This window comes from Gopherus flavomarginatus, chromosome 1, assembly GCF_025201925.1.
Source record: "Gopherus flavomarginatus isolate rGopFla2 chromosome 1, rGopFla2.mat.asm, whole genome shotgun sequence".
Classification (NCBI taxonomy): Eukaryota; Metazoa; Chordata; order Testudines; family Testudinidae; genus Gopherus; species Gopherus flavomarginatus.
Window position 1 is genome coordinate 7,505,935 of NC_066617.1, and position 13,176 is coordinate 7,519,110.

A 13,176-nucleotide genomic window follows, 5' to 3' on the forward strand; every position below is an offset into this window, starting at 1 on the left:
TTTGTACACTAATGCGAGGAGCCTAGGTAACAAGATGGAGGAACTGGAGTTACTCGTGCAGGAAGTCAAGCCGGATATTATAGGGATTACCGAAACCTGGTGGAATAGTACTCATGACTGGAGCACGGGTATTGAAGGCTATGTGCTGTTCAGAAAAGACAGGAAGAAAGGCAAAGGTGGGGGAGTAGCCTTGTACATCAATGATGAAATTAAATGTAGCGAAATAAGATGCGATGGAATGGATAACACGGAGTCCGTCTGGGCAAAAATCACGCTGGGTAAAAAAGCAACTAGAGCTTCCCCTGAGATAGTGCTTGGGGTGTGCTACAGACCGCCGGGATCGGATTGGGATATGGATAGAGACCTCTTTAATGTCTTTAATGAAGTAAACACAAAGGGGAAATGTGTGATTATGGGGGACTTCAACTTCCCGGACATAGACTGGAGGACGAGTACTTGCACGAATAATAGGGGTCGGATTTTTCTGGATGTGATAGCGGATGGATTTCTTCATCAAGTAGTTGAAGCACCTACGAGAGGGGATGCCATTCTAGACTTGGTGTTGGTGAGCAGTGAGGACCTCGTAGAAGAAATGGTGGTAGGGGACAACCTTGGTTCGAGTGATCATGAGCTGATTCAGTTCAAACTAGATGGAAGGATAAACAAATGTAGATCTGCGATTAGGGTTTTTGACTTCTCGAGGGCTAATTTTAAAGAGTTAAGGAAATTAGTTAGGGAAGTGGATTGGACGGAGGAATTAGTGGATTTAAATGTGGAGGAGGCCTGGAATTACTTTAAGTCACAGCTGCGGAGACTGTCGGAAGCCTGCATCCCGAGAAAGGGGAAAAGAACCATGGGCAGGAGTTGCAGGCCAAACTGGATGAGCAAGCAACTCAGAGAGGGGATTAGACAAAAGCAGAAAGCTTACAGGGAGTGGAAGGAAGGCAGGGTCAGTAAAGAAAGCTACCTTGCTGAGGTCAGAACATGTAGGGATAAAGTGAGGAGGGCTAAAAGCCGCATTGAACTGGAACTTGCAAAGGGAATCAAAACCAATAGTAAAAGGTTCTACAGCCACATAAATAAGAAGAAAACAAAGAAAGAAGAAGTGGGGCCGCTATACACTGAGGATGGAATGGAGGTTAAGGATAACCTAGGCATGGCCCAACATCTAAACAAGTACTTTGCCTCGGTTTTTAATAAGACTAGTGAGGAACCTTGCGATGATGGAGGGATGATAAACGGGAATGTGGATATGGAAGTGGATATTACTGCAACTGAGGTAGAGGCCGTACTTGAACAGCTTGATGGGTCGAAGTCGGAGGGCCCGGACAATCTCCACCCGAGGATATTAAAGGAACTGGCGCGTGAAATTGCGAGCCCGTTAGCGAGAATTTTTAAGCAATCGATAATCTCGGGTGTTGTGCCGTATGACTGGAGGATTGCTAATGTAGTTCCTATTTTTAAGAAAGGGAAAAAGAGTGATCCGGGTAATTATAGGCCTGTTAGCTTGACGTCTGTAGTATGTAAGGTCTTGGAAAAAATTTTAAGGGAGAAAGTAGTTAAGGACATAGAGGTCAATGGTAATTGGGACGAACTGCAACACGGATTTACTAAAGGTAGATCGTGCCAAACCAATCTGATCTCCTTCTTTGAGAAGGTGACGGATTACTTAGATAAAGGAAATGCGGTAGATATAATTTACCTAGATTTCAGTAAGGCGTTCGACACGGTTCCGCACGGGGAGCTGTTAGTTAAATTGGAAAAGCTGGGAGTGAATATGAAAGTTGTAAGGTGGATAAGGAACTGGTTAAAGGGGAGACTCCAGAGGGTCGTATTGAAAGGTGAACTGTCGGACTGGAAGGAGGTCACCAGTGGAGTCCCTCAAGGATCGGTCTTGGGACCGATCTTATTTAACCTTTTTATTACTGACCTTGGCACAAAGAGCGGGAATGTGCTAATAAAGTTCGCGGATGACACAAAGCTGGGGGGTATTGCTAACACGGAGAAGGACAGGGATGCTATTCAAGAAGATCTGAACCACCTTGTAAACTGGAGTAATAGAAATAGGATGAAATACAATAGTGAAAAGTGCAAGGTCATGCATTTAGGAATTAATAATAAGAACTTTGGATATACGTTGGGGGCGCATCAGTTGGAAGCGACGGAGGAAGAGAAGGACCTTGGGGTACTGGTTGATAGCAGGATGACTATGAGTCGCCAATGTGATACGGCTGTTAAAAAAGCAAATGCGATTTTGGGATGCATCAGGCGGGGTATTTCCTGCAAGGATAAGGAGGTGTTAGTACCGTTGTATACGGCGTTGGTGAGACCCCATCTGGAATACTGTGTGCAGTTCTGGTGTCCCATGTTCAAGAAGGATGAATTCAAACTGGAACAGGTTCAGAGACGGGCTACGAGGATGATCCGAGGAATGGAAAAACTGCCTTATGAAAGGAGACTCAAAGAGCTTGGCTTGTTTAGCCTGGCCAAAAGAAGGCTGAGGGGGGATATGCTCGCCCTATATAAATATATCAAGGGGGTTAACGTTAGGGAGGGAGAGGAATTATTTAAGTTTAGTACTAATGTAGCCACGAGGACGAATGGGTATAAACTGGATATTAGGAAGTTTAGACTTGAAATTAGACGAAGGTTTCTGACCATTAGGGGAGTGAAGTTCTGGAATAGCCTTCCGAGGGAAGTAGTAGGGGCAAAAGACTTTCCTGGCTTTAAGACAAAGCTTGATAAGTATATGGAGGGGATGTTATGATAGGATCGTCAATTTGGGCAATTGATCTTGAATTACCACCAGACAGGTCTGCTCAATGGTCTGCGGGGAGATGTTGCATGCGATGGGTACTGAGTTGCTGCGGAGAACTCCTTCTTGGGTGCTGGCTGGTGACTCTTGCCCACATGCTCAGGGTTTAGCTGATCGCCATATTTGGGGTCGGGAAGGAATTTTCCTCCAGGGCGGATTGGCAGGTGCCCTGGAGGTTTTTCGCCTTCCCCTGCAGCGTGGGGCACGGGTCGCTTGCTGGTGGTGTCTCTGCAGCTTGAGGTCTTCAAACCATTTTTGAGGATTTCAATAACTCGGTCCTGGGATAGGGGTTGTATAAAATTGGATGGGTGGGGTTCTGTGGCCTGCCTTGTGCAGGAGGTCAGACTAGATGATCAGATTGGTCCCTTCTGACCTATGAGTCTATGAGTCTATGAGTCTATGGAACACTCCTGGAAATCTACCTCCACGAGAAACACAGAAACACCCAGGTGTCAGTGTGGACAACATGTTCTATTACTGTGCTGTGACTGGCCTCCAGAAACTTCCCATAATCCCTTGACATCAAGTGGCCGCTCTTGTCATTGTTTTGAAAGTTGGAGTTTCCCCCTGTGGCTGTCTGAACAGCATTCTGACACACACTCTGCCCCCCAAAGCACAAAGTCTCTCCCCCTACATACACACAACACACTTCCTGTCACACTCTCCCCTCCCACCCATTTGAAAAGCACGCGGCAGCCAATTGTACACTGGGATAGCTACCACAGTACACTGCTCTCTGGGGCACTGCAAAATCTGATACTGTGGCCAGGCCACTGCGCTTGCGGCTGACGGTGTAAACACATGGCAGCGCTTTCCTGGCTGCTGTCTCCGAGGGCTGGTTTAACTCCTGACGCTCTACATCTGCAAGTGTAGCCATGCCCTCAATGTATGCCACATTTAAACAGCATTAAGAGTGTGTCCACACAGGACTTTGCATCGGTTTAACTCGTGGTGTGATTTTAAACTTTCGTGACTTTCAGTACAGACAAGGCATCAAAAGCCAATTCAGGAAAGCATATGTTTAATTTTGAGGATGTGCTCAAAAGGACATAAGAAAGTCTGATTATATGGTTTCTCTAGTGTTTTAATCCTACCAGCAATCCAGTCATTCACAGGCTCATCCAAGAAGAAACAGGGAAGACTAGACACAAATTTCTAGCATAAAAAAACCAAGGAAAAACAAAAAAATCCCTCACAAGTCTTCTTTAAACCTCATAAAGGTGCAATGAAAGGGACTTTTTTTTTCTTTTAAGCCCACAAAACAAAGAAATATAAAAAGTGATGCTTATAAACAGAAATGCAATTCAAATAGGATGTTTTGCAAAATTCCCTGCAAGATGCCCACAGCCATTTCTTTTATTCACCCTTTTAAAATACCTTAAAGATTTCTATGCCAATTTAGTGCCCTTCAAAGTGTGGCATATATTATCCAGGAAACAACAGTGCAAACTTCCCCCATGCACTGCCCTCGACGGATATAAAAGAATCATCTTACGGCTCCGAGGCTAATTCAGTCCTTGGTTTCTCTGCTGACCATAGAGGAAAGCGCTGGCTGCTGGCCTACATGCTGAGATTCTGAACAGCACACTTTGCCCCACCCTACTCTACGAACAGGGAAACGAAAAGAATGCTACTTACTGTTTGCCAACACTCGTGTATGCTAATGAATGGAAAGTCTTGCACATAACGTTAGGGGGAAAGACACTCTTTCCGTTCTCCACGATGGCCTTGTTAAATGCCACATACAGAAAGCTGAGATGGGGAAACTTCTCTGCATACTTGACCAAAGTCGAGGTCTTTCCCGTACCTGAAGAGCAAAAGAAAGAAAGGTGTCCTTGTGTCATAATCCTACCTGTATTCTCAGCACTTCTCTCCCATCAGGCTCTTCATCACCCCTAGATCATTAGCCTAGCCTGCGCAATGTGATTGAGATTTTCAAAGACAACTAAGGCATTTAGCCAACCAACCTCCAGTGAAATTAATGGGAGGTGGGTGGCTAAGTCAGCTTTGGAAATCTCAACCTGTAGCCACAAATGTTATGAACAGTTATAAAATCACGCAGTACTTTAAAAACACTCCAGCTAACCTACCTGACATGAGAACATTCTGGGAAAATGAATTGCACCAGCTGGCTTTACAAAAAGTAGATCGGAAAAAATTTTGAAGGAGAAAGTAGTTAAGGACATTGAGGTCAATGGTAATTGGGACAAATTACAACATGGTTTTACAAAAGGTAGATCGTGCCAAACCAACCTGATCTCCTTCTTTGAGAAGGTGACAGATTATTTAGACAAAGGAAATGCAGTAGATCTAATTTACCTCGATTTCAGTAAGGCATCTGACACGGTTCCACATGGGGAATTATTAGTTAAATTATCAGCAGGTAAGTATGCCCAGTGGTCTGTGATGGGATGGGATCGGAGTTACTATAGAGAATTCTTTCCTGGATGCTGGCTGGTGAGTCTTACCCACATGCTCAGGGTTTAACTGATAGCCATATTTGGGGTCAGGAAGGAATTTTCCTCCACGGCAGATTGGCAGAGGCCCTGGAGGTTTTTCGCCTTCCTCTGCAGCATGGGGCACGGGTAACTTGCTGGAGGATTCTCTGCAGCTTGAGGTCTTCAAACCACAATTTGAGGACTTCAGTAACTCAGACATAGGTTAGGGGTTTGTTACAGGAGTAGGTGGGTAAGATTCTGTGGCCTGCTTTGTGCAGGAGGTCAGACTAGATGATCATAATGGTCCCTTCTGACCTTAAAGTTTATGAGTCTAGACAGGTGGCAAGCTGAGCTTACTGTCTTGTGTGGCTGTGGTGGAACAGATGACATCCCACCAGCCAGTTAGGGGCTAAGGAACTCCTGTCGTCAAAATCAGACCAAACTCACATGGCAAGTCAGGCCTGGAGGCAGGCGCTCAAAATGGAGGACCTCACGCAGTTGAGGCGGCACTCAGAAGCAAACAGAGCCGGGGCTCCAGACTGAGACCCTGTGCCTTGCAAACGCTGCCTGCCTTGGCCCTCTAAGGAAGACGACGGGACAATCTATTTTTCCGCATTGAAGCCCTCTCCCAGATTCAGCCCCTGCCTTTACTTGCATTGAAGAGTGGACACCTCAACTGCCTATGGGGCCTGACAGATAGCTGCCCTCTCCCTGGCTCAAGGAAAAAGGCTATCGGAATATTTTCCTGTTGTCGGGACTGCTTTCTATCCGCCAAAGGGGACGGCTTCCCTAAAAGGCACAGCTAAAGAACTGTCCCCCAGACCCAGATCAGAGGTTTGCAGCTACATAGAGAACTATGCATGACATAAGAAAAGTGCCCTCTCACACCCCAAGGGGGCGACCTCAGGACGTAACATTTCACAATGTGTTTATCATCCTTCCCCACCCCTTTTCTATTATTTCTACTTATTGCATCATATTATCCTGGTCTGTGTGCTCTCCAGGGTAGGGGCTGCTTTATTTACCCGTTTCCATAGTGCCTAGCACAAGGGAGCCCTAATCTAAAACTGGCACTACTGCAATACCGCTACTAACAGCGAGGTCAGAAATGTATTTCCTTTTATAATTTACTGCCCTTCATTTCTTTTTGTGCTATTATAAGACACTCACTTTTCTTCCATTTGTATGAGGAGCTAGAGTTGTGTACGACTATTCTGAAACGCTGCTTATTTCCTGCCTACATGTTTAAACAGGTATTTGATTTCTACACAAAAAATCTACCTCTTGATTTATTTTTGTTAGCTGTCAGCAGTGTTTGCCATGCCATGTTGTCAGCTCCAACAAAGGAAAACCACAACAGAACTGGAGTTCGCTTAATTGTCTAATAAGCCTATATATGTGTGTATATATTTTTTGGATAAAGAATCCCTGCAACTTGTTTCACAGTCAGGTTTCTTACCTGCAAATGCCATAATTTTCACTACTTGACCAGGCAAGATTGTGTGGTTTAGGATCCTTTGCTGTTCGTGGGTTAGTTTTATGTCAAGCTTATTACTAAAAATAAAGTAAGAGCAAAACAATTATTTTTCTGTGTTAAAATACGCAACCAACAATGAGGAACATATAGCAATGACGTGCCTGCGCATGGAACAACAACGCCCTCCTACTGGAGAGGCTGGACTAGGCAGGGATAAGAGGCAGCCAAGTCAGACAGGAAAAGGCTACAGCCATATAAGGCCAGAGATAACAAGGGCCAGAAGGAGGGTTGTAGCAGTGGGGACCATGCAGAACGGGTGGATATTGGAGAGAAAAAAAACAAAATGACTGCAGATGGGAGAAAGAAGGGGTCTGACCTTGCATAAGGTCACTTGGGAGCCATTAAGCCTAAGTCACTCGGGTGCTAAATTCCACTTCCAAAAACGACTTCGGCTCCTAAATCTCACTGAAAAAATTCAATAGGAGTCTCCTGAGCCCCATCTGAAAATAGAACTTAGGCTCTTTTCAACATTTGACCGTTAACCTCTCTTTGCCTCACCTCAATCCCCCAGCTATAGCATGGGGGATCATTATCCTTTATCTCGCAGAGAAGCTGTGAGATTTAATTAACGTTTATAAAGCAATTCAGCATTTCAGTGTTGTTTTTATAAATAAAAATATAATTAATTGTAATAAACCTACACAGCAAACTACCTTTTTCCAGAAAGTTGCTGTGAGATACCAAGAGAAAATTCCTCCAGCTAGGTATACCCTGCTGATTCTTCCAAAGCCATTCATTAACAAATGACTATTCCCAGAAAACTCCCTTTCTACTGACTGCAACTGTGAATGAACCATAGTTAAATGAAGATTTCTGGGTGAGGGAATGGAACTAAGACCTGGGAAACAAGAGGGCTGAACCCCACATGTGCAAAGTACCTATGGAATTCCCATCACCTCACCTGTGAGGTAGGGCAGTGCTATTATTCCCATTTTACAGATGAGGAACTGAGGCACAGAGAGGCTAAGTGGCTTGCCCGAGGTCACCCAGGATGTTTGTGGCAGAGCAGGAATTGAATCTGATTTCCCAAAGGCCCAGGCTAGTGCTCTAACCACTAGACAATCTCTCCTTTAAGTAGCAAGTTTTCAGCGACTTGTGTCAATACAGATGACAGGATGGAGTTTGCGTGGGCATGACATATATCAGCAAATGTCTAATGGCTGGTTTGCCTCACTGCCTCTCTTGAATAAGGAGGCAATGATAATAAACATACATTTATTAACATTATTTTCTTTGTCGTAGCAACACGAGGGGTTGAGGCCCCACTGCGCTTGGCACCAAACACACAAAACAAACAAACTTTTCTAAAGTGATCATCAAGCTTAAAATTAGCCCAGCCACACTCCTTTCATCCCCCCCAAAACATCCCCATGGACAGGGAGGGGGCAGGAGTCTTCCCCAGGAACCTGGGGTGATAACAGTCATTTTAGCCAGCAGTAGTCATGTTGGTGGCAGATAACTGTGTTTAACAGATGTTTTTACCAACTGCAGTCATTGTAATGAGTAAAAACCCCTCATTTTAGTAAGAAAAATAAAATATGTTGAATCTTTATAACTTATGGGTCTGATTCTGCTGTCCCTCTGGTGCAGATTAATGACACTCCAATGAGACAAAGAAGCTGCTCTGAGGCCAGTGAGAATGAGACTCTGTAAACTAGCCCTTTCTGTGAAGTGTTTGTTCAGTCTCCAGGACTTTACAGGGATCTGTGTATTTGACCCTCTCATTTAGATTAAATACATGAGCAGTACCTGGGCCAAGCGCCTCTTCCACAGTTTGAACTGGGTGTTTCCAGCGTGGTCGTCTTAGTAACAGGGCAAGCATTCTCCATCAAATACAAGGAGTAGAAAATACTGTAGTGAAACCTAACAGAAAATATAAAGACACATAACAAATCTAATGTAAGAGGCTCTTTAACAATGATCAGTTAGATGTCAGTTACCTCCCTTTGCCCCTATAAAAGACCCCAGAAGCTGTTTATGCTGCTAATAAAGCAATATTTGGAGAGTTCGCTAGCTGACTTATTCAATAAGGTGCCAGGCTGGACTAGAGGACTTCAAATTTGTTTCTGAGATGAGTAAAACTGCACATGGAAAGATAACATAGCGCCTCCAGCAATAAAGAGCTGAAGGTGCTGAGGAAAACAGCCAGCCAAGATCCTTCCTGTTTCAGTGGACAGACCAGAGATTTCCCATCACTATATAACAAAGTGTCCTAAGCGGGCAGCATTTGGGATATTAGCGTACCCAAGATTTTCATCAGATGTGTAGACAGCTATCACTTACACAAATCGGAAAACAAGGCAGGCCAGAAACATTCAGTGAGTCGAAACAGGGAGACACATTATCATTTAAAGAGCTATTATAGTCTGAAAAGTGACTGTAAAAGTGGCCAGGAGGGGCTCCCTGCTTACTACCTCTCATGAACGCAAGAGCAAGTTCGCCCACCTTGTAAAAAGATTATCTTTATAACCATCCGCTCCACAAATATAACCAAGGATTGGCCAATCAAGCTGGGTCCTCTCCTTCTCATAGGTCAACAGCTGGAATAAATATTCTGCAACAGAAGCCTAATTAATCACCCCGTTGCTGACATCTGAGTTATAAGAGAATCCAGATCACTCGGAATAATAATCACAGATAACATTTTACATTATGTCTACATGATGCTTTGATTAACGAATTAATCCTTGCGACACCCACAGAAGGTGCATTAGAAAACGCAGGTAGAGATGTGAAGTGACTTGCCCGAGCCTACATGGTGAGTCAATGACAGCTGACTGAAACGTGTAACTTTCCTTAGAAACTCACTGCTTCTCATAGCTGGGTTAACTCTGCTGTGCTAACAGGATCTGCTGTTTACGGAAATATTTGTTTTACGCAGTCACTCTTCTGAAAATAACAGCACTTAAAAACCACCCTGAACTACTAATATATTGGACTCTTAGCTGCTGTGAACTAAGTTTGATGGGTCAAGGACGTGCTCACAATAAACAAGCATTCCAGCGGCAGATTTTCATTTTAAGATACAAGACTCCCTCCCTCCTCACCTGTTACTTATATTGATGCCCTTCTCCCTCATTGCATTCAGCAGTGTGGCCATACAGTATAACATCTCTGTGATGTCCAGGAGTGAAAGGGTAGAGCTGGGTTTCCTAAGACAAGCCATCAGCTTCTGGATGTCACGAACGCCATCAGAGAACAGCACAATAGCTGCTATCACAGCCCACACGTTCACAGCCTAGAGAGGGTGATGGCAAAAAGAAGAATGGAGAGAACCAAGAGGACTACACAGTTTGTCTTCTCAAGGCATTAGAGGAGGGAGAAAGAGAGAGGCAGGCAACGTGAAAAGATCCCTGTGATTATTAATAGCATCAGTAACAAATTTCCTCAGCCAATCGCCCTATGCCCCCCGACTATTTAACATTTCCTATTTACGCTAACAACTTCTCACTGGCAAATGCTTTTCTTTAGGAAAACCCTTTATGCTCATCGGCCACAAAGTAAAATGTAAGACAAAAAAAACCCCAAGGAACATTTAACCTACCCCCGCAGTGCCCTCTAAATCAGGCAGTCTCTGGATGATGCATATTTCTGCCTTGGTAAACAGATGGTGCTTCTTCAAGCATCTGAGAACTGCATCAGGGTCCATTCTCCGGGCAGCGTTGGAGGCGGCCATATACCTGTGAAGAAAGTGCCCAAAAGTCAAAGAATGAGTTAGGTCAGTGGTTCCCAAACTTGGGTTTGTGAACCCCTGAGGGTTCACAAAATGTTACAGGGGATTCGTGGGAAAAAATTTCCTAATGGCGGACAGAGCTGTCCCTAGGGACCCCGGGCAGCACAGGGCCAGCAGCCCGGAGCCCCTGGACTTCCAAGAGCTAAGCAGATCAAAGTAAGCATATCTATCACGCTGAGGAGATTTAAACTTAAGGATTCCTTATAAGAAATGGAAAGAGGAGGTGGATATTTTTTGCTGTTTTTAAAATTAAATAGGCAGCTAGTGTTGTTTTAAAAAGTATTATGAAGAACAAGTTTAAGCTTTGTTGCAACGTGTGTTGTAAGCCTGGACTGCTCAAGACCTGAATGCTTGCGTAGGAGCAACTCTTTGAGTTGGCTTCTTAAACACCTTCACGCTGTTCCACATTTGGTACTCCTTGATGAAACATAGGAGCCTTGTCTTATAACAGGCTTATTCAAAGTGATACAAGCTACGAAAGTGAGATCTTGAAAGAGCATTGCCGTTTTCATAATGTAATAAAAATATTGTAATGATAAATAATGATTAATAATAAATAGGGTGTAATAAGCATGTCATAAAAACTATTTTTATATTTTCAAGATCACTGCTTTTATAATTTATACTCAGGTAAAGGGGGAAATCCCTGGAAATATTCATTTTTAGGAGGGGGTTCACGAGACGACATTTTAGTGAAAGCGGTTCACAGGATGTTAAAGTTTGGGAACCACTGAGCTAGGTCATCTGCACTACCATTAAGCCTGCCCTGTCGTGTACCCCATTCAGCCTATAGTATGCATATAGCCAGATAGGCTTGATCCTGCCAGGCATTGAGCACTCTGGCTCCAATCTCGCAAGGCATCTGAGCATGTGACCAGTTCCTAGTCTCATTGACTTCCAGGGATTAAAAGTTAAGTGATGCATGTGCTTAAGGACTTTGTGGGATAAGGGCCCTGGAACTCTTCAAGGCAGGGATCGTGTCTTCCTGGCTGTGTAGACAGCGTGTAGCACGCTGTGGGCGCTACAGGAGTATAAATGATAATACATAGGGAAAGGAGATGAGAGGGAGCTGTGACCCTCACAGCCATTACTGCTAGTAATGAGGATGGCCTGTGGAAATCCAGTGTGCACTGATCAGAGAAAAGATCACTTCTTTTACACGTCGGGTTTTTCACTCTCTCACATCTTAAAAAAATCCCACTACTTTTGACCCCATTTGCCTCTCCAACTTCCACCTCATCTTCCTTCTCTTTTTCATATCCAAACTCCCTGAATACATAGTTTACAGTCACAGCCTAGAGTTCCTCTCCTTCACCCCCTCCAGTCTGGCTTCAGGCCCAGGTGCTCCACTGAAACCACCCGCCAAAGTCTCTTAAGACCTCTTCCTAGACAAAGCTCAGAACCAGTACTTCAGCCTCAGTCTCTTTGCTTGTCAGCTGCTTTGGATACCATTGACCATGCTCTTCGTCTTGCAATCATGTCTTCCCTTGACTTCCATGACTGTCCTCTCCTGGTTCTCTTCCTCCTTCTCCAATTGTTCCTTCACTGCGTCCTTCAAAGGTTTCTCCTCATCCCATCTCCAACTTCCTGTGGAGGTTCCACAGCAGTCTGTCTCCCCCTATACCTTATTTCTGGGTAATCTCATCCACAAATGCAAATTCAGATACTATCTCTATGCTGATGAGTCTCCGATCTACCTCTTTACTCCAGCCCTGCCTCCTTTTGTCTACATTAAAACTGTGGCCTGTCTCTTTGACATCTCCTCGAGGATGTCTAGACATCAGCTAAAGCTCAGCACAGCTGAAACAGAGCTTTTACTCTTCCCACCACTCCCTTCCCGGTACCTCTTTTCTCAATCACTATGGACAACACAGGGTGGATAATAATTGATGATTTATTAAAAAACAATCAAAAAGTCCGATTTATTTATTAAAATTAAACACTGGTTTGTTTTAAAAAAAAATAAAAAAAAATTTGAAATTGACAACCTATTTTAAGGCCTACATTTATTATAATCTTTTAAAATAAATACAAAATATAATATTAAGCAGAAAATGTTTGCAGCCAAGTGCTGAAGTCAAACGACTGAAGTCACCAGCTAAGCATCTGAAACCAGAGTTTGTTGAAATGCTAAACCAGCTTTTGACAGCAGTAGCCTCTTCTACAGGTGCAGAGAGAATATTTTCTTCGTATCTGTTTATTCAACTAGTGCAGTTCACTGACTGGTTGATTCAAAGTTAAGAAACCAATGGGTGTTGAAAAAGGAGGAAAGCTTGTTTTCCTCTTCCAATCTATTAATAAGAACTGTGTATGAGAGGATGAGATCTACTAGCTTCAAAATCTTGAAGGACATGGTGACCAGAAACAATCAATACAATTCGCTAATTACAGTTCATACTTCCTTTGTTTAATAAATCAGTTAGTTTTAAATGAAAAACATGTTTTGGTAAACTTTTTTCTTATGTACCTAGAACATTTAAAGGTTACAAAATTAAAATGCTGTTTGTGCCGTTTTAATTGAATTTGAGTTTCCATTCAGCGAGTCTGATGTAAATCAAAAATAAACTATTAATCTAATAAATAGAGGTGCATCATTCACCATTTATTAACATAATAAAAAAATAAAAATTAAGAATGACTATATGTTAAGGTA

The 13,176-nt window shown here is 43.5% G+C and overlaps 1 protein-coding gene across 5 annotated transcripts in view; it reads right to left on the reverse strand.

Moving 5' to 3' along the window:
* FBH1 (F-box DNA helicase 1) overlaps positions 1-13,176 on the reverse strand; it is a 44,145-nt gene that overhangs the window by 20,885 nt on the left and 10,084 nt on the right. For all 5 annotated transcript variants that reach the window (XM_050936805.1, XM_050936803.1, XM_050936804.1 and 2 more), the window contains 5 exons: positions 10,335-10,470; positions 9,838-10,028; positions 8,540-8,653; positions 6,713-6,807; positions 4,454-4,622 (listed from right to left, as the gene is read on the reverse strand). In XM_050936805.1, coding sequence (XP_050792762.1) covers positions 4,454-4,622; positions 6,713-6,807; positions 8,540-8,653; positions 9,838-10,028; positions 10,335-10,470 — 705 coding nt within the window. The remainder of the gene's footprint in view (positions 1-4,453; positions 4,623-6,712; positions 6,808-8,539; positions 8,654-9,837; positions 10,029-10,334; positions 10,471-13,176) is intronic.